The sequence below is a fragment of the Phyllostomus hastatus genome, unplaced genomic scaffold (genome assembly GCF_019186645.2).
Source record: "Phyllostomus hastatus isolate PE091 unplaced genomic scaffold, TTU_PhHast_1.1 phas_scaffold_12, whole genome shotgun sequence".
Taxonomy (NCBI): domain Eukaryota; kingdom Metazoa; phylum Chordata; class Mammalia; order Chiroptera; family Phyllostomidae; genus Phyllostomus; species Phyllostomus hastatus.
In genome coordinates, this window is record NW_025334007.1 from 2,791,841 (window position 1) to 2,818,530 (window position 26,690).

General features: G+C 43.0%; 1 protein-coding gene across 5 annotated transcripts in view; it reads left to right on the forward strand.

Moving 5' to 3' along the window:
- Positions 1-26,690, forward strand: part of DMD (dystrophin) — a 1,939,942-nt gene that overhangs the window by 1,705,996 nt on the left and 207,256 nt on the right. For all 5 annotated transcript variants that reach the window (XM_045855895.1, XM_045855896.1, XM_045855898.1 and 2 more), the window contains one exon: positions 6,156-6,234. In XM_045855895.1, the coding sequence (XP_045711851.1) occupies positions 6,156-6,234 (79 nt within the window). The remainder of the gene's footprint in view (positions 1-6,155; positions 6,235-26,690) is intronic.

Consider the following 26,690-nt stretch of genomic DNA (forward strand, 5'->3'; position numbering starts at 1 on the left):
GGTGATATCTTTTCCCACGACTGGGGCGAACACGATTTATGCACATACGTAGTGCCAGGAAGAGCACTTGCACACCGGAAGGATATCACATTAGCAATGCGTTTCAACATCAGGAGGGAATCCTTAGCCCGGCTAAACTTTAGGAGGGGTGAAGGCTTCCAAATAATTAACCAACAGGTCAAAGAAAAAGTGGAAGCCTTTGAGAATTCGAAACAAAGTTAAATCACAAACATTTAGAGAAATTGATTTCAAATCTTTTCAGGGAGCTACAACGTTGTTGCCTGCCCTTTTTCTTTGTTCTTTTCTGCGCTTTCCTTTTGACTTATTTAATGCAGTTGTAAAGAAACCAAAAATGCAATAAAGATAGTCTGCAAAATGCACAGAGGACTGGGCTTTGGGAAACAGTCACAGCTGGGAATGAAGTGTGTTCTCATTCAAGTAGATGAATGACTTGGTGCTCATTCTCTATCCCCAAAATTATCCTTTCAGCTCTATCATAATTGTACTTAGCATAGTGCCTAACAGGGAACAGGGACTCAAGAAGTTTTTTCATTTACCCATTTATCAAATATGTATTGAAATAAGCACCTCTTATGTGTTAGGTACTACATGCACTATGTGTCTGTGAATGAAACAGACAAAGTCCCTACCTTCCTGGATGAAAAACTTGCATGCTAATAAATGTGTTTAAATGAATGTGGAGCTTTTGGTCATGGCATGAAAGAAGGGAGGTCTCTACAAACAGTATACCACCTACAGAACTCCTCTGAGATGACAAAGCCAAGGAGAATAATAATTAGTCCTTAGAGCTTTCATAGGAGAGGAAAACCTTTCCCTTCTTCCCTTCCAGGTGCTATGGCTAGGCTAATCATTAAAATGACATAACATAGATTAATAGAAGGAAAACAAATTTAACTTCGTATGTATAGGAGCCCATAACAACAGAGACTCAGAGGAGTGATCTAAGCAGGCAGCATTTATACTTGTAGACAAAGAAACAATGCATGTGTGAAGAATCAACAAGACAAAGAAGGTTGGGTGTGGGCTAGTAAATTAGTGGGGTGACAAGGATGCCCCCCATCCTCCAGGTAACAGGCAGGGCACCTTCCACATGGGGGATTCATTTCCTGCTTTCAGGAGGACAGAGGGGGTCAGAGTGTCCTTGCACCAGCTGTTCCTTAAGTAACTTCAGTTCAAAATAATCAGTATGCCAGAGTGTCATGTTTGGGGGCGGCATATTCTGCCCCCCTTCGCATTCAATTATGATTGCTTAAAAATTAGAATAAAAGAAATGTGGGGGAGATTTGGGCTTTTGGTTTGCATTACAAATTATTGCTTCCCAATTTTTGGAAAACCCAGTATTGTAGGCATGGTGATAGAAGTAGTTTTCTTCTCCTCTGTTTATCACTTTGAACAGCAAAAAGAAAGGAGGGACTACAGGGATGGAGGGAGGGGAGGCTAAAGAAGGGAAGGGAAGGGAAGGGAAGGGAAGGGAAGGGAAGGGAAGGGAAGGGAAGGGAAGGGAAGGGAAGGGAAGGGAAGGGAAGGGGGAAAGTCTTTTTAAGCTTTGTGTTGGGAATCTTGAAAAAGAAATCTCTTGTTCAAAACGTAGTGGTTATGGTGAAGATTCTTGAATAAGTGGTGCATTAATTCATTCAACTAACATTAGTTGAGCACCTGCTATATGCCAGGTACTGTACCAGTCATGGGGCGTGTAGCGGGAAAGAAAGGTGTGTCCCTGTCCTTGCGGAGCATATAAAAAAGGTTTAATTTTTCTCTGTCATGTTCTTACTGAAGAATCGCTGCAAACTACATTATGGTTACTCATGGAGCAGATGGCAGTTTTCTCCCCATCTGGGAGAGTTCTAAAGAATAAACCTTGTGTATCAATAGATAGCGGTTTCTTCCCATTATAAGCTTTTGTGATCTCTGATCTAATAGTAGACACAGGATGTGTGCTTCCAAAAACATGTTAGATTTGTATTTCTTTTATAAAAGGAAACAGAGATGTTGCCTAGTAATTCTGAGGGAATTGGATTCTTTCTGTCTCTTTAAATCTGTTTAAACTCCTTTGGTTCTTCCCTCTCAGCTCACCTTCTAATGCTCAGTCCTACAGCCCTCCCCCTCCCTTTATTCTCACTTCCCTCTCTTTCTCTTACTGACTGAGACAGATGGCTTCTCTCTAGCTGGCTATACACCTGATGTCTCCAGTTAAAGGTTTCACTGTTAAGTGTATCATACTCCAAGTGAATTCATAGACCCATATGCCATTCCTCATCTTTCTAATGTCCATACTTCCGTCAGCAATATCCTCATTCTCCCAGACTTTCACATTAGAAAACCAGAAGTCTCCCTGGCTGGTGTGGCTCAGTGGATTGAGCTCAGGTCTGCAAAACAAAGGGTCACTGGTTTGATTCCTAGTTAGGGCACATGCCTGGGTTGTAAGCCAGCTTCCCAGCTGGGGGCAAGTGAAAGCAACGACACATTGATGTTAAAAATTAAAAGAAAGAAAGAAAGAAAGAAAGAAAGAAAGAAAGAAAGAAAGAAAGAAAGAAAGAAAGCCAGAAATTCTCTTTGCTGCTTTAAATATTAAGTTCCATGTGCCCTTTATCCATGTTCCTTGATGGCCCTTCCCCTACTTTCCCCCACTATCCCTCTCCCCCATCCCCTCTGACAGCTATCAGTCCGTTCTCTAGGAGTCTGTTTCAGTTTTGTTTGTTCATTTATTGTGTTCTCTAGATTCCACACATAAGTGAAACCATGTGGTATCTGTCTTTCTCTGTCTGACTTATTTCACTTAGCATAATACCCTCTAGTTCCACCCCTGTGGTCACAAGCGGAAAGAGATTTCATACTTTTTTATGGCTGAGTAATATTCATATATATATAGATATCTATATATATAGATATATATATCTACACGTGTATCACACCACGTTTATCTGTTGATTCATAGTTGAATACTTACGTTGTTCCCTTATCTTGGCTGTTGTAAATAATGCTGCAAAGAATATAGAGGTACATTTGTTTTTCTGAATGAGGATTTTGATTTTTTTTTTCTGACAGATGCCCAGAGGTGGAATTGCTGTGTCATATCCTAGTTCTGTTCTTAATTTTTGGAGGGTCCTTTATACTGTTTTCCATAGAAGCTGCACCAGTTCACCGTCCCACCACAACTGTGCATGTGGATTCCCTTTTCCCCACACCTTTGCCAACACTTCTTATTTGTTCTGATAATAGTCATTTTGCCAAGCATGAGGGGATAGCTCATTGTGGCTTTGATTTATATTTCCCTGCTGATGTTTAAATTCTTGACAATATGGAGTGTACACCGGAGAGTACTACTGAGATTCTCCTTGGCTGAGAAGGAAGCAACCCGCAGCAATTGGGGCCTATAACAGTCTCAGGTGTGGTGTCCACGTGGCCTCTGGGACGTCCCTAACATACGTCCAGAGGACGCAACCTGTGGAGCACTCACACTCACACTCCCACACCTTCAGCGTATTCCCCCTTGGGATTTCTTTCCCAATATAAGAAAAGATTTCTGGACAGTGTCCTTTCCCAAACAGCCTCCTTGTTCACTCTTCCCCTCCCCCAAACTTTCACATTCATCTCCTGATGAATCTGTTCACGAAATGGCCCAGTCGACATTTAGAAATAAGTATGTATTGCACGCATTCCTTTGCGTGTGTTCTTCTACCATCGTTCTCTCTGATATTATGGTACCGCATCCTTCGTGACCAGAAACTGACCTCCTGTGGCCCCATAAAATACACTGATGACAAACATGCCATAGAGACGACTCTGGATTTCGTCTGCATTCGATCTATTAACTGATTAAAAGAAATAAATGACAGCGCTAGATGCTTAGGAAATATTTACAAAATACTTTTGTAAACGTCATTGCCAAAACTGCAAGCAGCTAAGAGCCAGAGCCAGACTGAACAAGTTTGAAATCTGGCTCTGCCAGCTCACTGAGCGCTTCAGCTAGCCAAGTTTTGTTTTGTTTAACCTCTCACACTTCAGTGTCTACATTAATGAAGTGGGGAAATAACTTTACTTCCCACTACAGAGTGGTTGCGAAGGGTAAATAACGTAATTCACACTGTCATCAATGAAGTGCTTCATAAAGGTTAGACATTTTTTGTACTGTACGTGGTGCTTTGTACGTACTGACCTCCTCCCTTCCATTTATTAGCCATAATAGCAACAATAACACTGGCCTCTAGCATATCCTGAGCAATTACCATGTGGCAGAAACTAGGCCAAACATGATGCATGTATCAGTGTATTTAATTCCCACAAAAAAGGCTGTACGAGGTAGGTTATATCATGGTCCTATTTTCCTGATAGGGAAAATGAAGGCTATTCACTCAGTGATGTGCACTTTGCACTCAGGGTCAGTGCACCTTCTAGTTCTCTCCCTCTCCCCTGCCCCCCCACCCGCGTGCGCGTGCGCTCTGTCTCTCTCTCTCTCTCTCTCTCTCTCTCTCTCTCTCTCTCTCTCTCACACACACACACACACACACACATATCCATTGATTTGGTCAACTAGTCATTAAGCAAATATTTGCTACCACTTACTATGTGCCGGGTTTGGTGCGTCCTGCGGGATGGAGGGTGGGAGAGGAGAGATAAGCAAGGAACGGTCCATGCTGCCAAGGAGTTTACAGTCCATTGCAGGAGATACTCATGTGCATATACTTACAATGAATGACATGATACAGGTCCTTCAGGTAGAGACCATGTGCTGTGAGGATGGTGAGGAAGCAATCACTTCAACCTGGGGGGTTGGAGAGTAAGCAGAAACACATACAAAAGCTTTGACCAGGGAGAGAAGGGGACTAAGGGCATTCCAGAGAGAACGAGCAAGTCACACAGTGTTGTGTTGGAGGGGAAGGGCACAGGACAGGAGGGGAGAGTTTGGCTGGGAATACAGGGTCCTAAGGCTGGCAAGGTAGCTTTGAAATGTTCCTCACACTTTTCTGTGCAAGCCCTGCATTTTCTTGGAACTCCACTTCCTTTTTCAAGTCTTTAGTCCAACCAAAGATGGACAAGGCTGGGGGAAAAGTGAAAAAAGTGATTGTTCCGGACCTATGCCAGACACTTGATTGATACTGGACGGTCAGAGTTGGCTTGGGACCAGACTACCTGAGCTGGTTCTTGGATAAGTTTAAGACCTATTTTACCTCTTGGGAATGATCCACTTCACAAGAGCAAACCCACTCGAGCTCTGGTGGCTCTGGGCAAACACTGACCAACCTCTAGTTTAGGATGGGCTGTTCAGAATCGAATCAAGATCCAGTGTCACAGAGCTAGGAGATGGATGTGTGGGGCCATGACAAGGACCTGCTTGGCAAAATTCCAGATGAGAAAGTATACCATTTCACCCATAGAATTCTTCTTTGTTTCCCTGCCCAGAATAGAGTTGATTAAGCTATCAGAATATTGTGTCGATATAGTTTAGAAGAACATAATAAGAAAAAACGGTCATTTTTACTCCATGCCACCTAAAAATATGCTTCCTAGTAATTTCCATGTCCACTGAAAGCTAAAATCTGAAGATTCCTTTATCTCACTATCCACCCTACAAATATCCTGAATTCAAGCCTTGCCTCTACTTCTTTGATACTTACCTACGAATAAACTTTTTGGTTACTTATTATCAATGATTCATTATGACTCAATGATCCATTAATTATTGATTAATACTATTCCAAAAAAATTAGCCAAAAAACAATAGACTTAGTCAAAGACTAAGACAAAATACGTCATTTCTGAGGTCCTTCACTCACCTAGTATCGTCGTGAATGGCAACCTCCCTCCCTAACCTTTTCATGAAAGGTTTCGAGTTGGCATTTTTGTTGGTACTGATTGGAGCCGTAGTTCATCCGTGGCTGCCGATGAGTGTTTCAAAAATCCTCATTTTAACATTGTCGAGAGAGCAAATCTTTTTTTGTTTGGCCTGGGTTTGATAAAAATGGATCTTGGAGGCCCCCTACCATAAGTGGATATTAAAACCAGGGTTATAAATTGCTGTGTCAGTACTCCAGCCTTAGAAGCCCAAAAAGACGTTACCAAAGAGGATACATTGTTTGAATTGTTCCTCATTAGATATGATGACAGACCCATCATTTCTCTCCTCTTCCTCCCAGGTGGCCGTGGAGGACCGCATCAGGCAGCTGCACGAAGCTCACAGAGATTTTGGCCCGGCATCCCAGCACTTTCTTTCCAGTAAGTTGTTGTCAGCTTTCATTGCTTAACCTCTTCATTGTATCTCAGTAGCTAAGAAATAAGGGTTGAATTACAATCATCTCTGCTAAATGCACTGCAGGCATAAATCACCCAGAAAAATAACTTGGTGGGTAAATTCGGAAGGTTAGGAAGAGGAAGACAAATTTGATTATCTTGTCCAGTCTTCAGCGAATGCATAATCGTGCCCTGCAATGTATTCTCAAGTGCCAACTTGGGTGAGATTTTTGAGTCTTTAGTCCTGCTTAGAGCAGTTCACTTAATACAGCTGGTAATCATGCTATCATATAATTATATGATAATTCAATATGTATTACTGTGAATCTAGAGTTCTTTATCTCTGTATAACTTACTAAATACTCTCTGCCTCCAAGTTAGAACCTTAGTCTGTGTTCTAACTCTTCTTGCCACTCTTTAATTCTTGACCTCTATTCATTCTGTATATTTCCCAGTTTTAGTATTTTATCAGTTATGTTTTCATAATTATATATATATATATATATATATATATATCCTTAATAGTCTTTTATTTTAAAGATTTTATTTATTTTTAGAGATGGGAAGGGAGGGAAAAAGAGAGAGAGAAACATCAATGTGTGGTTGCCTCTCACGTTCCCCCTACTGGGGACCTGGCCAGCAATCTAGGCATGTGCCCTGACTGGGATCAAACCTGCAACCCTTTGGTTTGCAGCCTGCACTCAATCCACTGGGCTACACCAGCCAGGGCTCTTTTTAATCATTAATATTAAGAGGAATAGACCATCTTAATAGAAAGGGTTTTTTAAGACTTTTTTATGTATTTTTTTAGAGAGAGGGGAAGGGAGGGAGAAAGGGAGAAAAACATCACTCGGGAGAGAGGCATCGACTGGTTGCCTCTCACGCAACCCCTACTGGGGATCTGGCCTGAAACCCAGGCATGTGCCCTGAGGCAGAATCCAACCAGCAACCCTGTAATTCTCAGACCAGCATTCAATGCACTGAGCCACACCAGCCAGGGCGTGAAAGTTTAATATTGGAATGCCCTATCCTTTTGGAAATCCATGTTAAATTGTCAAGCTCCTGTTTTCCTCTGACTCATGTTATTTATATCAATGAGCCTTTCATTGCAAAAGTACATATGTTGAGTTGTTTGATATTTAAAAAACCATACTTCTACCAAATGGAGTTAACCTATGATAACATTTTGGTCTATTTCCTCCTGGTCATGCATAAGTCTGTATGAGGGTTTAATGATCATTTTAAGGCAGTTACTTTGTGCACGGCAATGTTACAAATGTGAACTAATGTAACCCTTATAGCAACCTATCAGGTAGATAGCATTATTATGTGCATTTCAAGGATAAGAAAATGGAGGCATAAGAGGAGGGACCCAAAAAAACTGGAATTATCTTCTGGAGGGCGGGCCCCTAGTAGTGCAGGCTTCCCCCCGCTAGGCGAGTGTTCTAGGATCCCATCTGTTCCAGTGTGCCAGCTGGTGTGGTGGTGAGAAGCTGCGTTCAGCTTCACTGACTTTTTTTTGAAGACTCAACACCTTTGTCATTCCATGATGGGAGATTTACAAGCACACTGGCCCACACCACACTGAGTGTTCAGCGGTTTTTGACCAAAAAAACGGCATGACCCTGTGCCCCACCCTCCCTATTCACCCAGTTTCACCCTGAGCGACTTTTTTTTCCCTCCGGATGAAAAAAGTCCTCAAAGGGACATGTTTTGCTGATGTGGAAGTGGTGAACCAAAAAACGGCAGAAGCGCTAAAGGGCATCAAAGTCAACAAGTTCAAAAACTGTTCTGAGCAGTGGAAAAAACGTCTCAGTAGGTGTATTGCACCAGATGGAGAGTACTTTCATGGTGACTGAACTTTAAACATGTAAGAGTAAATACACAATTTTTTACAAGTACATTCTGGGTTTTGGGGGGGTCCCTCCTGGTACAGTCACACAGCTAGCAGATGACACAGTTGGTATTCAAATCCAAGAAGTCGGCTGCAGAGTCTGTCTGTAACCGCCACCCTGGACTGTCTTTTACTTGATGTACATATTACAGGGAGGAAGTCATTCTGTATGATCTCCCTTCACTTTTCTCACTTTCTAATTGCCATTTGCTAGTCCTTTGTTTTGTTTTGTTTTGTTTTTACTTTCTGTAGATGAAAAAAAAAGATCCATGCTCACAAACATTTTAAAGCATTTGACTAGATGCTTTCACCCCTGTTCACCATCGTCTTTTAGGAAAAAAATTCCTAGATGGTGATGGTCCTGTCTTTTTGTTATATGATGCATTAAGTAAGAAGTTCTCTTAGTTTCTGACTGGGCCTAACCTTATTGTTTGCCTGCCGTTGTTACATGAACAGTGTCACACATGCTTTGAAGGCGCCAGGATAAAAGACGTAGGTCAAAGCGGTGTACATCATTGAGTGGGATTACGGCTTTTAGGGAGGGCTCTAGAACAGCGATTTTCAACCTTTTTCATTGTACGGTGCACATAAACTAATTACTAAAATTCTTCACACCAAAAAATAGATTTTTGCTGATCTGACAAAAGAAATAGGTATATTTTTGATTCATTCACATCGGACAGCTATGGTTGTGTTGGCTGTTGGGATTTTTTTATTCGGCAATCTAAGGGGAAGGAGGTCAGTGCCCCAGACTAAATAGTCAGGTATTGCGTGTTTTAAAACTCCTTGCAGCACACCAGTGAGCCTCTTGCGCCCTGTCACTGTGCCGCAGTCCACAAGTGGGAAATCGCTGCTCTAGAGCAATTATAAATCCTGCAGATTGTGTCTTCTATATTTTTCCAGATCTGTGGTCTGCCTAAGTTGCCTTGGTAACAGCCATTCTGCTCAATTTCATTGAGATTAAATGCAATAACATTCTTGTATGTGACTCATAAACCATAAATAAAAATATTGCCATTAGGAATATTAATTACTCCTCAGGCACCATGCGTATTCATTCATCCTTCATTCCCTCTGCGTGCCCCACCCGAAGCCCATGCCTTCCCCGTGAAAACCTGCTCTCGGAAAATGCTACATTATACTCATTTAACCCAGGTGACCGGTGCAGTTTAATGCGTACTTCTCTTGGGTCATTTGCATTTTAATAGGCTGCAAAAGCATAAACCTGAGCAATGGCTCTCTCAGAGAGATGGTACCATCAGCTATAATCTCTGAGCTGTGAGGAAAGAGTTTCGAGGGACCACCTGGAGCATCCTCACACCTTTCAGGCCACACCACAGAGGCGCATACTTCCCAAAAGGCCAGGCTTGAAGAAGCATACTCATGAAAACAGTCATGTACCCACCTACATGGAGCCAGAGCTGGAAGCCACCAATTTCTTGGATACTCACGTGCACTGTCAGTTGCATACTTAGAAGCTTTGCTCGCACATATCAGAAAACACCGATTTGCTTTAAGGGGTAGTTGAGAAATAGGACAGTGAGACTGAAGGCTAGAGAAAGATTATTATTTCTTTATGCTGTTCTTTTTAAAATTACAAAGGTAAGATATGCCCCTGAAAGGAGTTTTGGAAAGCAGAGAGTACAAACAGGGCAAGAAAAATTACTGTTGAAAATGTGGTCTATAAACATTCTGTCTTTGTCTTGGTGTGTGTTTGTGTGTGTATTCAGATTCTGGGGTGGATTCTTTCTTTTTTTATTGTTGTTCAAGTACAGTATGCATTTCCCCCCACCACTCCCCCCCCCAGCCATCCCCACTTCCCGCCCCGCTTGGTTTTGTCCATGTGCCCTTTATAGTTGTTCCTGAAAACCCCTCCCATTTGCCCCCCATTATCCCCTCACACCTCCCGTCTGGTTCCTGTCAGTTTGTTCTTCATTTCAGTGTCTTTCTTTTTTTTTAAGATTTTATTTATTTATTTTTAGAGAGTGAGGAAGGGAGGGAGTAAGAACAGGAGAGAAACATCAAGGTGAGAGAGAAACATCAATTGGCTACCTCTTATATGTGTGAGTTTATGACCTGCATTTTTTCCCTTAGAGCTATAATAGAACTATTTTTGTGTGTTTGCACATTCCACGCAGAATAATTTTTTAATGGCCAAGTAGTAGTCCCTTTTGTGGCTCTACCGGACTTACCAAGGCAGTTCTCCGTCACTCAATATTAAGGTTGCTTCACATGTTTCACTATTATATCCAAAACTGTGACTAACATTCTTTGTCGACCTTTATAAGCACCTCACAGTCTTTCCGCAAGATAAATGCCTCCAAATGGAACTTCTGTGTTAAAGGATGTTTATATTGGTGAGGCTTTTGATCTGCATTGCCAAATGACCTCTAGAAAGTTGCACCAGAAATGCAGGGTACCATCAAACCCATATCTGAGGCAGGCTGTGTCTGAAGTCACTTGTCCGCTGTTAAATGGTGTTCTATAAAAGAAAAACAGCTTCCCTTCAGCAAGTAAAAATATGTTTGAAAAAAAATACCACTAAGGTCAGAATAAATGAGTTTGAATTGATAGATGTCTAGTCATTTGCTTTCAGGTTCCTAGAACTAATAATAGGGTGATTTCTGAGGTTTAGAAATTACAAATGAAAGAAAAAGAAGAGGCACTGGCAGCAGCCCTGCCACACAAACATGTTCAGTGTCTTTTCATCCTATTCTTTCTTGGTCCCTCTCTCTCTCTCTCTCTCTCTCTCTCTCTCTCTCACACACACACACACACACACACACACACACACGCACACACGCACATTCCCCTTTGATTATTACATACCCTCTCTCTTTGCTTGGGGTTTGTTTATGTTTAAGATTCTACTTATTTATTATGAGAGAAAGGGGGAGGGAGAGAGAAAGAGAGGGAGAGAAACATCCATGTGTGGTTACCTCTCGAGCGCCCCCTACTGGGGACCTGACCCGCAACCCAGGCCTGTGCCCTGATTTACAATCCGGAATCCAATGGGCGACCTTTCGCCTTGCAGGACAATGCCCAACCAACTGAGCCACACCGGTCGGGCTGTCTTCGTTTTTTTATCAGTAGAGAGAGGCAGCCTTCTACCAAAGAAAAGTACTCACTGTTTCTTTTGCATAGCCCAACCTCTATTTGTTAAAGCAGTCATTTCTTTTACCTTAAATCTAAGGGAAAATGAGAAGAGAAAAACATTGATACACACTTGTATCACTTATATTGATACACACTAGCTTGCCTTTATTTCTAGCTTTAACATTCTACCACTTCTGATTGACTTCTGCCACTGAAACCAAGAGAAAAAGAGAAATTCTGTGTGATACTTTAAATTTATTCTTTAAAAATATTATGGTATTTTATACATACATGTAAATATTGTATACATATTATATATATTAGAGTATGTGTGTGTGTGTGTGTGTGTGTGTGTGTGTATAGTTGAAAGGTACAGTGTTGATATCTCTTTATATGTCAATGACCAAGAAAGTACTGTAGTATTCATTGGCACACTAGTTTTAAAAGTGTCCATTTTTTATTTTCAAGAATTTAAGACCTTTAAGAAAAGTGTAAAATCTTCTTTCTGGCCATTTTCTCAACTCTCTGGGCTTCTGTTCAAAATTTTACTTTTCTCATCAAGAAGGGTAACTGTAGGTTTGGGTAAAGGTTAAAAATCTTTCTGTAATAGTAAGAAGAACTTGCAGTTGTCTTAATATTTTACAAGCCCTAGAATTCCCTGAAGGAACATTTCCAAGCCAAGTTCCTTCGGCCATGAATGTTCGGTATTAGGTTAATAACTCTCCCTCGAAAAAAATTATTTCTGGAGTCAATAAGATTGGGAGCACACAGGGCTGTAAAGGTAAGGCAGGTTTTTCCTGTTGGAATTCTTAAAGCCTTTAATATACACTCACACTCTAAGTGGGGACAGAGTTGGTAGCTCTTGTCCATACTTACGTGACTACGGAAGGCTTTTTCAGGCGCACCAATTACTTTCTCCGTAGAGATGCCATCGAACGTAGTACGGGAATCTCTCCTCTGAAATAGAATTTGCCAAATGGTTTCATGGCAAGAATTTTCTCTCGAAGGCAGTAAGAACATGATCCAATGAAAAAGAAAAGGAAATTTTTTTAATTTATTTTTTTATTGTTGTTCGAGTACAGTTGTCTCCTTTTTTGCCTCCCCCCACCCCACTGCACCCAACCCTGCCTCCCACCCTTGAACCTACCCCCTTTGTCCATACGGAAAAGGGATATTTTTAAGGCAATTGGGTCAGCTCTGTTTTTCTTGAGGTTCTCAGTTCACCCTCCCCACAGCCCCGCTCACCACGCTGCGGAATTGCCTGACTGGAGAGAAACGTAGAGGATATTTGTATGGGTTGTTTTCAGACTGTCCATTAGTGAATCCTAAAATCACTTGCATGACTTCTAAACAACCACTTTTCAGTGGAGTAGAATAGAACCAACCAGAAATGATTAGAGTACATTGCACAAGCACAGTTAAGTGCTGTTTTGACACTGTGGTTTCAGTTAGGGGTGTGTGTGTATGTGTGTGTGTGTGTGTGTGTGTGTGTGTGTGCACGCGCTATGTCACAATGTAAAATGTTTTCCTCCTGTGCATTGCAGCCTAAGTTTGAGATGCACTGAACCACTCGGGCCTTCACTTATTTCACAGATGACAGAATAGATGTAGAAAGATCACATGACATAGCCCAGGTCACAGAGATGGTTACAATAGATCTGGGACCAGAAGCCAGCTTCTGCATTTCCAGGGTACACCACACACTGCCTTAACCACGAAGAATAAACACCTAGGCCAATGACCGCCTAGTCCACCTGATATTGTCTCAGATATTTCTCTCTTCTAGGCCTCATGCTCTAGCCCATACTAAGGCGATTTACAGAGCCTGAATTTTTCTCTCAAGGCCTCTGAGCGAAGTGCCGTCTCACCAATGGGATATCGGATATTGGTGATGAGTACAGGCTCTGGAACTAGATGGACTGGATTCAAATACTAGCTCAGATGCTTCATATCTTTATCCTTCATCTAGAAAATGGGGATTATAGTAACATACGTCATCAATTTTAAGACATCCCCCCATGTTTTACCAACTCTGTAATCAGAATGTTCCTTATGACTAACAGGGTTTTGAATTCCATGAATTATGGTAATATTACTTTAGAGGGTTACAGTGCTGATGAAATAGTTAATATGTGTAAAACCCTTAGAACAGTGCCTAGCACAAAGTAATTGCTGTCTCAGTGTTTGCTGTTAGCATCGGTGTTCCTGCCACTGTCACTGTCAACTGGATCGTATCACTTCCTATCGTCATCAAACTAGACGTGAAAATATCATTCATTCTCTTGTATTGAATTTGCAATGGAAGTAATCCCTCTCTTTTTTCTGAGGATGTTTTACAGGGATCGAATCAGAGAGCCTAGTGTTTTCCACGTTATAAGACCTTCGCATTTATTAGTGTAACTAATGAACAGACAAATAGCCAATGGGAAGGCCCCAATCACTGTAAGGACAGGGTGGTTTTAGTCTTGTCGACAGTTATATTCTCTAGTACCTAGCATGATATCTGATACTTGGTAGATGTTTAACAAAATGACTTGCAGAATGAATGATGTCTTACATCCAAAAGAAGAGGTAAATTTCATCTTGACACTGATAATACGCAGTGGTGCGATAGTTAGCATAGTGAGTGTCACATAATAGACACTCAATAAATAATGGCACTTTCTATGTTACCTCTCAGCAAGGACTAATAGCATTCATAACTGCACATGGCCCTTTCTGTAAAATTCTACCGTGCCGTGTAACATACTAAAGGAAAGAGCTGATTTCAAAATTACAAACGATCACACCTAGATTAGAAAATGAAATAGAAACGGCAGAAAAGTACACATAAAGAAAAGACTCGAAATCTATATCAAAACACAAACAGCTATTGTGGTTTTCTTTCTTTTGACTTGGGCAGAGTTTTTGTAATAAGCATGTATTACTTTTATAATGGAAAGAAAACACTAAAGGCAAAAAAATTGTATTCTCTAGTTTTTAACCCAGTGACCTCTTGCAGTACGAAACTCTTTTGATGGCTCTGGAACTCTGCAAGACGTATTTCCTTTTTACTATTTGTTCTGAATTTAAAAGCTGTGAGTCTCATCGAGTGATCATCTCATTTTCAGAATACAAGATGCTGTAAAAAGAAAGAACTGATTGATTACTTCCTGCAGGCTTTATCATCTTACCTGCCGTCATCAGACTCCTGGTTAACTCTTTCTGCCTCCTTAAAGCAACCCAAACTGGTTACAGTTTTTCCTTGCTACACAGGGCTAACGAAGTTGCCAAGTTCACCCCACCTCCCATAACTCACACACATAATAAAAAAAAGGTAGAGGAAAAACTTGAAGCACATCTAATAATTGCTGACATTTCACTTAACAGCGCTCTAATCTACGCTACCGTTATCCTCAGGGGATGGATGAATTTGAAATACGAGTGGGCCAATAATTTAAAGCCACAGATTGGCTTAAAGAAGCCATCAGGATAAAAGTTAGGAAGAAGTTTCCAGGTACAATGTGAGATGATTTTCAACCTAAAGCTCTCTATCAGGTCAAATCTCAGGGCAGAATCATTTGGGCCAATTTTTTCAGTCGGTTGCTGTGCCAGGTGTTGGGAATTTGGGACAGATGCCATCTAGCCTGTAAGTCAGCAGTGGCAAACACAAGGCCCGCGGGCCGAATCCGGCCCTGCACCTTGTTTCTACCCAGCGGCAGCACCGAGCTCTCGCTTCACTGTTGAGGAGCAGTTATATGTACACAGCCCTAAAGTTACATTCGGCCCTTTGAAGGCAGTCGTGAGGCTGATGTGGCCCCCCGTGAAAATGAATTGAACACCCCTGCTATGGGTGGTTCTGGTATCACCTCCATAGATTCAAAGATACAGCCTTTCAGATGCCCACAAAAAGCGATCATGATGATAATAATTATACTCTTTTCTCAAAACCTATTTCCATTACCCTTGTTCCTTGAGCCCAAATTTACATTCTTCAATAAAACCTTAGATTTATTTGCTTTGGGGTATCCTCAGTAGCAAACTTTTGCGTCGTTGGTCCTGCATATCCATTTGTTTGAGCATGTTGAGGAACGTTAGGAAAATTCTCAGTTTCTGCTGTGGGAATTTGTGCACGGGAGCTGGCTTATACTGGCGTGAGAGCGCCCATTGTTAAATACGTTGTTAAATATACTTAGGTAGCTGCACATCAGCTGTAGTGGGAATATTTACCTCACAAAAAATTGGCAAATACTGCAAATCAAGGCTTTTTTCCCCTTGTTTGCATAGCTGGTTTGCCAGAACACCACCCAATTTATTTTTTAATGCTCGCCCAAGGATATGTTTATTGATTTTAGAGAGAGAGGAAGGAGTGGTGGGAGAGACGAAGACAGAAGGAGGGAGAAAGGGAGGGAGGGAGGGAGGAACAAACATCAATCAGTTGCCTCCCATACGTACCCTGGACTGGGGATTGAACTCGCAACCTAGGTATGTGCCCTCACTGGGGATCGAACCTGCAACCTTCTGGTGTTCAGGATGACTCTCCAACCAACCAAGCCACCCAGCCAGGGCACAACCAAATTTATTTGTTATTCACATCACCCAAATCCCTGGAGGCAAAGCTCAGGATCCAAATATCTATCTGCCTTAGGTACGATGACCAGTGGTCCTGGTTTGGCTGGCATATTCTTGGGTTTGGCATTGAAATTTCCATATCCCAGGAAACTTCCTCAGTCCTAGGGACACCAGGATGGTTGGTCACCCTAGCCTTAGGTAAAGTTCCTTGACTGTAGAGCCCTAGGCAAAGACTCTTGGACAAGTAATGTGTCAGGAGAGTGGCTTTCAGGTACAGAGTAAAGGAAGCAGGATAAGGTAGAGGAACTCCTGGTCGGGGAGTAAAGCTAAGCAAGGAGATGGAGATGGACTTCAGCCTGTCCCACAGGGGGCTCTGGAGCACACCTTGTACCACAGAGGCAGCCCCATGTTTAGGCAAGGGAGCTGGGCTTTTGCTCCTCCATGCCAACCTGTCATTGGCTGCAGATTTCTGGGGAGTAGGGCAGTTCCCATTTCACTGAGGGAGGCTTTCTGGAGAGGGGAGCAGTGGGCCCGTACCAGCTGACACTCACAGCGGCTGGAGACGGGTGTGCCCCTGGGGAAGGGGGATCTGTGTGGAGCACCAATTGCATGAACTCCCAGACTTTATGAAGCTGCTGTGGTACCCCATACATAATCTGGCTCTAAAGCTAAATGGTGATGTTAGCTTGATCACTACCTACCTCTCCTTTACATACCTGTGTGGAAATTAGTCTGGTGGCATGGCAGAGATGAAACAAATGCCTCTTTCTTATTTTTTAAGATCTTATTTATTTATTTATAGAGAGAGGAGGAGGGAGAGAGAAAGAGAGGGAGAGAAACATCAATGTGTGGTTGACTCCCATGCTCCCCCTACTGGGGCCCTGGCCAGCAACCCAGGCATGTGCCCTTGTTACGGAAAAGACGACTCAGATGGCCTCGGAGGTTGTGAAGTGGGGTTTATTCACGTATGCGGACCCAGAGGAGATAAATTCCAAATTCTGGGCACCGAGCTTAAGTTGGAGTTTGCTTATATACTTATTACAAGACAAAAAGGAGGGGGCGGGGAACAACTGCTAAAAGCAAGCATACAGAAGCAGAAGTGAAGGCCAGTGTACGACCTTGAGATAACTGCTTATCTGGGGAAAGGCTGCTGTCTGGGAACGGCTGCTGGTCAGCTCCTACCTAACAATGGCTACTGTTCAGCTATGTCCTGTCACACCCTGACTGGGAATCGAACCTATGACTTTTGGTTCACAGGCCGGTGCTCAGGCCACTGAGCCACACCAGGCAGGGCATGCCACTTTCTTATTTCATTTTCCTCCTTGTGACAGGTTCCTCTGGGCCTCACAGGGACCTAGGACAGGGAGAGCAGCACCGTAGTTCCAAAGTAGTTTCATGGCATGCAGACACTATTTTAGTGGAATGCTGACTCTGAAAGGTATATTTTTACACTTCCCAGAAAATAAAGGCATTTGTGAGTTTGGCCTAGGGTAGCTTTTTTGTCATCTGTCCCAAAATATAAAGCTTTGCACAACATAAATGGTGGAAGCACATCCCCGTGGGCAAAAGTCATTACTTTCGTTTTTCCATTTGGATGTTTTCCATCTTGAGAGCACAACCAGTTTGGGATTACAAAACCCTTTTCGGGGCGAACTTTGAGGTGAGGACAAAAGGCATTTGTGTTCTTTTGTAGCCTTACATAAACTGCTCCTGGTTTAAAAACCATTGTCTTGGGATTTTTCAATATACTTTCAGATATCAGCAATGGCAGAGTCTTCTTGTTTTCAGCCCACTGCAGATGCTGCTGTGTTATGTGCTGTGTCTCCTTAAGGCTGTAAAGAACAGGGAGGGATAGGCTTAGGGGACGAGAGGTATTTTAAGGATACGTGGAAACATAAGGAAGGACGAGGAACACCAGTCCCCACGAAGCATATGTTTGCTTCTCTCTGTATATCCCTCTGCTGCTGTAGACTTCCGACTGGCACAACGTAATGGCTACTCTCTCCTCTCTGCTTTGTGGCTTCTACTTCTGCCTTGTGGCTTCAGGTTTCTTCTTCTTTTTTTAAGATTTTATTCATTTATTTTTAGAGAGGGAAGGGAGGGAGAAAGAGAGAGAAACATCAATGTGCGGTTGCTGGGGGTCATGACCTGCAACCCTGGCATGTGCCCTGACTGGGAATCGAACCTGCAGTGTTTTGGTTCGCAGCCCGCACTCAATCCACTGAGCTATGCCAGCCAGGGGTGGGTTTCCTCTTTAGCTTTCTGACTTTTTCCCTTCCCCAACTCTCTACCACCCACCTTTCTCTCTGCGTGTTACCCTCAGAGTCTCCAAGAAGTGACGCCTGATTGGGTCAGCTGTTTACAATCTGTTGAAAATTTAAGGCCACCTCATATAGGCCACAGGCTAGGCTGTCAAGCAGGTTTTCTTGACCTGGGCACAACTGATGTTGGGGCCCAGATGAGTGTTTGTTGCGGGGTCTGCCCTGTGCACTGAACGATGTTTAGTAACACCCCTGGCTTCTACCCACTGCGTGCCGGTAGCAACCCCCTCCCTCAGGTGCAGTGACCAAAAATGCTTCCAGACGTTGTCAGGTGTCCTCTGGGGGGCAGAATTGCCCCTAGTCGAGAACCACTGCTGTATACGAACCCCTGGACAGCACATAGCCATGGCAATTGAGTCACATGGAACACTAAGCAGAATGACCTATGTCCCAGGAATCATCTGAGACTAATATTCTAAACTCCCAGTCCCTGCAATGAAAAGGTGTGTCCTCAGCAGCCATCCCCTCGCTGTCTGTCCCTTCAGGAACTGCCTCAGCTGCATGGCCCAAGATCACCCCGCTTCCACGGGCAAGTCCTGACTGACACAGGAGTATCAAGTCCTGGCCATTTTGGCCCAACTTAGGAGAATGCTTATTATTCTAGTTCAAGCACTCTTGTGGGGCCCTGGCCGGTGTAGCTAAGTTGGTTGGAATATCATCCCATTCACTAAAACATCACAGGTTCGATCCCCTGTCAGGGCACATACCTGGGTTGTGGGTTCGATCCCTGGTCAAGGCACCTACAGTAGGCAACCAATTGATGCTTTCCTCTCACACTGATGTTTTTCTTTCCCTTCCTCTCTCTAAAAAAGCACTGAGAAAATGTCCTTGGATGAGGATTACAAAAAAAATTTTTAAAGAGCTCCCGTGGGGTTGACTAAGATTGTCACCGGGCCGGTGTCCCAGCTTGCCTTCCTTCTGTTGTCATTCCTGCTTCCTTAGTCTCCCTTCCGCAGGTGTCGATCCCACAGTGCACCCAACTAAGTCCCCTGCTCTCTCAACTCTGTGTTAGAGGCTGCTTCCTGGGGAACCCAGTCTGTGCGGGGGCAGTGTAAACAGTGTAACTGACAGACATTGACGAGCATCTGAGAGAAAGGCCTTGTAACAGGCTCATTCTAGTCCCTGGGGAATTTGATTTAATGCTTTCCTAATGAGGTTGATGATTCTGTCCAGTATATGGAGTGATGATCGTTATTTAAGGTGTCTGACCTCATGACCTCCATTAACGGGTAAGGACTTTAGGGACAGCATAAATTACGTCGTCCTCTTGCCTTCCACCTTAAGCTCAGCAGCACACAGACCAACCACAGGCAAGAGTGAGAATGAAGGATAGTCGATAGCATATCGTAAAAGGAAATGGGTTGGAGTGTGTATACCACGAGGGTAAAGGGCATGCATTGCTCTTTTTATTTGTCATTGCATGCATCTAACACCTGGCAGGTAGATGCAGAATATGCCTTGATTAAATGAATAACTGGGCACACCGAAGGTTATTCCCACTCTAATTCAGTAGGAAAGAACTTAGTCTAGTGCCTAGTGTAATATCCTGAAAAAGTTAGGAACCTCACTTCATTTTCAGCCAGCTAAGAATCGATTCACTCTGGCACTCAACAGATGTCTATTCACTGAACAACATAGCTCAGACTCTGTTCTAGGTAGTGGAGAAATAACAGGAAATTAAAGAAAATCCTCTGTCATGAGGTTCATTTTAATACGAGAAGGCACTCAGGTCATCGTAAGTTTGGTAAAGCAGACGCGAAATTAGTGAAGGGAACTCTTTAAATGGGGTGGTCAGACTGGTAACATTTGAGTAGAGAAGGGAGCAAGCCAGGCAGATGGGGGGTGGGGGAGGGGAAGGGGGCAAAGGGTTCCAGATAGAGGAAATAGTATGTGCAAAGGCCCTGAGATGGGAGCATGGCTTAAGCAGGGGTGTCCAACCTTTTAGCATCTCTGGGCCAAACTGGAAGAAGAAGAGTTGTCTTGGGCCACACATTAAATACACAAACGCTAACAAAAACTGATGAGCAATAAGAAGGTTTTAAGTAAATGTACGAGTTTATGTTGGGCTGCATTCATAGCCATCCTGGGCTGCATGCGGGCCATGAGCCGCGGGCTGGACACCCCTGGAGGGTTAGAGGAACAACAAGGAGGCTAGTGTGACTGAAGCCAAGGAGGCAAGATGGTGAGTGGTAGTTCAGGGAGCAACCAAGAGCCTGGCCAGGAAGGGGCTTGCTGACTGTGGTTTAAAAACTTTGGAATTTGTTCTTAATAAGAAGGGAAGACTGCCCTGGCTGGTGTGGCTCAAATGATTGGAGCATCATCCCATAAACTGAAAGGTTGAGGGTTCAATTCCCTATCAGGGCACATTCCTGGGTAGCAAGTTGGGTCCCAGTCGGGGCTCATATGGGAGGCAGAGGATCAATATTTCTCTCGTACATCGATGTTTCTCTCCCTCTCTCTCGCCATCCCTTCCCCTCTCTCTAAAATTCAATCAGCATAACCTCAGGTAAAGATTAAAAAAAAATAAAAAGGGAAGACAGAAGGATTCTGAGCTAAGATGTGACATGTGATATACCGTGCCTATTAGCACGCATTCATTCACGTATTCATTACCCAACACTAGGCCCCCGGAATAAGAAGACGAGAACCACAGAATCCTGGCCTTGGGATACTCAAGTTCAAACCGAAAGACATAGACATAAAAAAAATAATCATGACTGTCTATAGTTGTGATAAATAGTGTCGTAGGAGTAGAGTGGAAGGAGGAATTAATTCTACAGTGAGAGAGAGGACAAGGTCTATACAGACTAGTATTAATGCACATTGTCCCTGAGGCTATATGCAAATCCAAGGTAGAAGGTATTTCATCTGACTGGAATCTAGCAAAGGGTGCTTCTGAGTGCCCGGCCCTTGAGTTCACTCGGCAAGGGTTACAAGACATATTTGGTGATGAGGATCAGGCTCTCCCTTCTCCTCAGTCATTCTTGCATGATGAATATCCCCCTTTCCGATTGTATGCATCGCTTCCTTATAGCCCTTTTGTCCAGAAAAGGGATTTTTTTATGTATGGATAATGAATATAAATATAGGTTTTACAGAGTGCTAATGTTTTAATGAGCTAGAAATAGGCAGACAAGAGAGAGAATAATTGAAGGATTAGTCAACATGGGGGCAATTTGACTTGGAAAGAGAAAATCTGAGCAGGAAATGTTGGAGAAAAAAATCAGAAGAATGGAACGGAATGAGCTCATTTATGGTGTGAGTTAAGGACAGGAGGGATTTATTCTTAAAAGGTAAAACAGTGAGAGTTCACGTTGTGGAACTTGACCTAAGTCAGCTATCAAGGGAAAGAGACTTGATTCAAAAGACTTGGCCCAGGAGGCCTGGAGCAGATACATCTATTAGCAGTGTCAGGGAAAGAGGGAAAGTATTGAACCAAATCTACCATTACTCCCAGAGCCCAGTACAGAAGCTCACTAGAAACCTTGCTATCTACCCTGACTGATGTAGCTCAGTGGATTGAGTGCTGGCCTGCAAACCAAAGGGTCGCCAGTTCGATTCCCAGTCAGGGCACATGCCTGGGTTGCTGGCCGGGTCCCCAGTAGGGGGCGCATGAGAGGCAACCACACATTGATGTTTCTCTCCCTCTTTCTCCCTCCCATCCTCTCTGTTTAAAACTAAATAAATAAAAAATCTTAAAAAAAAAAAAGAAAGAAACCTTGCTATCTTAGGGTGAAATGAAGGATAACAAGGCTTATGTCTTTTTTTTTAAGATTTTATTTATTTATTTTTAGAGAGGGAACGGGGGTGGTGGGGGGAGAGAGAGAGAGAGAGAGAGAGAAACATCAATGTGCGGTTGCTGGGGGTCATGGCCTGCAACCCAGGCATGTACCCTGGCTGGGAATCGAACCTGCGACACTTTGGTTCGCAGCCCGCGCTCAATCCAGTGAGCTATGCCAGCCAGGGGTTATAAGGCTTATGTCTTAAACAGGACAGATTAGATAATTCCTCTAACAGGAGCCAACCACACTCATTTAAGTACAAAAAAAAAAAAAGGTAGTACATTTGGTAAGGTGAGATTTAATTTAAAAATCAGAACTAAATATGTAAGTGAAAATGAAAACATCTTATTTTATTTCCTTCTAAAAATTCTTAGGCGTTTATTTTGAGTTCCTAAACAACACTAACATGAAATGACAAAACACCACTGACTCGCCCTTGACAGCAGCATCAGAATGCCCAGGGAAGGTCTGTCTCCTTTCATGTTTCACCACCCTGAGAACTGCATACAATTTTTTAAGGATCGGGAAGTGGCTGGGAGAGAGGGAAGAGGGATGACTCTCTGGCCTTGTTTTCTAGGCTTCTGTTTCCGTGGCAGTTTTAATCACTTTGGGTAGTAGCTTTTCATAGTCAGTGGAACTCTGGAACCCTAGAGCCTCTCTCCTCTGCCTGGGTAACCTCAGATTCCTCACACTGGCAGTCAGTCAGTTGATGGGATAAGGATCCTGATAACTCACTGTATTAAGGCCGATAACAGTAGGGCTAGGAGTAGGAATATCCAAATTGCTGAGCACTTTTTGCTCTTACCACTGAAGGAAGCATTTTACAAACTGAGTCCTCACGACAACCCTGTGGATTTGGAATAAGGATTACTATTGCCTCCATTTCACAGAAGAGAAAACTGAGACTGGAGAAGTTTAATAACTTCCAGTCTGCCACTGTGTTTATCTTTTCCCTCCATCCCTCCCTCCTATGTGAGAATAAAAAGCTTCCATTCTCACACTCATGGGTCTACAGGTCAGCTGCAGATGTGTAATTCTTCTACAAGGGCGTAAAGAATTGGGACCAGAATTTCTTCTCTCCCACCCTCTTATTCCTCATTGTTGTCATATCCTTAGCTCTCCCTGCCTCTCGCTTTCTAAATGGATGTACATCCCATCTATAGTCATTTGGTTTTTAATATCTGAGTTGCTCCCTACCGTCTCAGATTTCAAATTTTATTTTCCTTGAAATTTCCCTGGTGCCTAATACAATACCGTTCACACAGAGAGCGTTCAGCAAATGGTGTTGACTACCTGCCGTCTTTTAAAAGCGCATCTGGAGAGACACTGAAGGCACCTGGCAATATTGCTCTGACTTGTTAGTAACCCGACTGAACCCAAATGGACTGCAGACTGGAGCCGCTTTCACCTGGAGGGAAGTTCAGTGGTCACAGAGTCAGCCAGTTGTGTTCGAAGTTCGTCGGAAATTCCACGAGCATAATTCGGTCACATCTCTATATAGACACAGACCCTGCCTCTGTTCTTATGAGGCTGGACCACTTCCCTAATGTCCTAATAATGACAATATGGTCTTTGGAATTTCGTGGAAGTCCATTGGAAAGACCATTTCTTTCATGGTTCGCACCACCAAATATTGTTTACAGCCAGCAACACTGGGTATTAGATATTGCATTTATCTCTGCAACTCAGTCGGCTTGCCAGGTGGTTTAGTATGAATTCTTGACTTCCCAGATCAAACGTAAACCTGATTCTCTAAATGGCTTGACAATGCACTGACACGGCCAGCGGCGTGGTACAGACTGATTTACAACACAACAATGGATCGACCTGTGTGTTTTCGACTTCATAATGGTGCAAAAGTAACACAGATGCAGTGGAAACCATAGTTTAAATTTTGAGTTATGACCTTTTCCTGGGGTGGCGATATGTGGCATAATACTGTCTGAGGGAGCTGGGCAATGGCGGGGAACCCGAGCTCCCAGTCAGCCAGGTGATCACAAGGGTAAACAGCCAGTACTCTGTAGCATACTGTGTGGCCAGAAATCTTTGGAGCTTGCATTTTTTGTGTGTTTTTGTATCCCATTATGCCTCCAAAATGCCCATCTGTGTCTCCTGCTTCTGGGGAGAAGAAAAAGAAGACAGTGACTGCTGAGATGAAACCCCGCATCTTTGCCCACCTGTAGGCTGATGTAGGTTGTTCTGAGCATGTTTAAGGCCGGCCAGGCTAAGCTTAGGTAGGGTAGGTGTATTAAATGCATTTTTGACTTTCGATATTTTAGGCTGACAATGGGCTTATCAGGATGGAACCCCCGCACAAGCAGAGGAGCATCTGTATTCCGTTCAGCCCGTGTGATGGTCTCGGAGCTTAGTGTTATCTGTCTGACAGCTCATATAATATTTACAGGTTGTTATTCGGGAGGAATTTTAGTTAGCCGTAACGATGTTCACAGCTATGGCAGACACCGGAGGCCCCATTCATCACGCCGGTGACCTTCCCCTCTGGAATGCAGCCCATCTGTCTCCGCTGTTGAAATCTTTATGGAAAAGTCTTCCCATCTTTGCAAGTTTAGTAACTGACGTGAGAGTTCTCATTGGCTCTTTACTTTTGATACATGATACGGACATATAAAGCACTATTCTTATTTTAATTGCATGTTTCGAAAAGTGTTCAGTTTCACTTGGCCTTTCAGTTAAATGACAGAAAATGTAATCTTGCTAGAGAAACTATAGGCATCACATTGAAAGGAAATAGAAATCGTACAGAAAGCAATTGCAATGGGGAAATATAATATATATATACACATATATATATCTATATGCAGCATTAATAATGACATGAACATTTAAACACTGTATTATTATCTTAATTATGACCTTAGGAAGTAAAAGAAGCAGGAGAAATAAGTTTTTTGTGTAATTAACATTATAAGGAAGACTATAAGCAAATTCCATAGTAAATGAATTGAATGGGCTGGTTCACAGAACAGGAGAGAGGGATGGCCAACCCTCACAGATTCTGCCGCTCCCTTTATCTTCTCCTTTCATGCACAACTTCTCAAACACTTGGTTAGGACCTAGTCTTTCCCTCTGTCTACCCCCTCCTTCAACTTCTGTGATCTGGTTTGACCTTCCCCACCCTCGTGAAGTTGCCCTGTGGGGATCACCAGGGATCTGTGGCCAAATACATCTTCCTTTTCTACACCCTTAGTCCTTTGGAACCCCTTGGCACTCACACCTCACCACTGGCCGTCCTCGTGTTTCACTCTGCTTTACTCTGGTTTATGTACTGTTTTTATTTGATGACTTTTGTATCACTACCAGCTTTTTTAGGGCGTTCCCCAGGGTACAGTTCTCTTTTAATAGCCTTCTTTCCTTAAAGAGTCCTTTCTTTCTTTCTTTCTTTCTTTCTTTCTTTCTTTCTTTCTTTCTTTCTTTCTTCTTTTTTTTTTTTACCAGAGAACAATTCCATTTTATTTATTTACTCTTGAGTAAGTGTCGATCCTTGAGGGGTACAGCATGACACTGATTCTGCATGCAGTGGCCTGAGCAGGAAGGTTGCTTCAGAATTGAGCAGGAACCAGGCATGGTTTCCGGTTTCCATGAGCACGACTTCCTTTCCCCAAATGACACTGGTTTTGTTCACGCTGCCACCAGGAGACAGTGTTGTTCTTTCCCTTGTACACAGAAGCACATCTCTTGCCCAGATGGAACTCAGTTTCATCTCGGGTACAAACACCTTCAATTTTAAGAAGCACCATGTGCTCCCTCTGGTTCCACAGACCCTGCTTATACCGGCAAAAATGGCCTCGGACCACAGCCTTCCAGACGTATTTGCCATTATAGGGTCCTGTCCCAGCAGGACCCCCATGCTACAAGATGGCGGGAAAAGCAAGAGTCCATCCATTTTCATTGCTTCAGCTATCATCTAGTGCTTAAGGTCTGGTTCTTTCACTTGAGTTTCAATGAAGAGACCCACCTTCCAAATACTTTAACCTAAATTGTAATTTACCTGAAATTTACCTCCCAGCTAATTTTTTTCTGCCAGTGAAATTTTCAACTGCTTAGTAACTAAGCCTTAGAAGTTTAGAGTTGTCTGTGATTTCACACTTTCGCTGGATACCAGATTCACTTCTGAATTAACTCTCGAACCCCATTCTCCTACCTCTAATCCATTGGATATAGTACCACAGGAATGTTCTTTTTATCTTTTCATCATCATAATCCTCTGATTATAAAACAGTCTGTGGCCCTCTATCTCCCATTGTATCAAATATGGACTAATCTGTTCCTCATTCATGCTGTTGAATGCTGTTCAGCTGGTCTACCTAAGAGGATGAAGGATCTCTTTGCAAGACACCATTGATTTAGGCAGACAGAAATGTATAAAGAAGTACCATAGGCCCAGGCGGTTAGATCATGTTCAAAGGCATTTCTCTGTGCCACACTTTGGACTATACGTGGCATGTTAATAGTAGCTAGGAGTGGATGCAAGGTTTGAAGACAAATGCTGCCCAGGTGAAGTGGAGAGGTCGATTCTAGGATTACCACCATTCACATAGCATCCCATAGGTATGTGATTACAGACGTTATTTGCATACTAATTAACATATTGCAAAACAGTTTCATTGTCTACTTTCTAATTTTTTCTTGACAAGAGTTGGGGAAGGGAGATGTCATTGTTCCCATTTTGCCTATAAGGAAAATAAGGCTCACGGAGAAGGCGAGACTTGCTTAAGTTCAAGCAGTAATGGCGGAGTCAGGACTCAAATCTCATTCTTCTGAATCTGCATTCCGGAC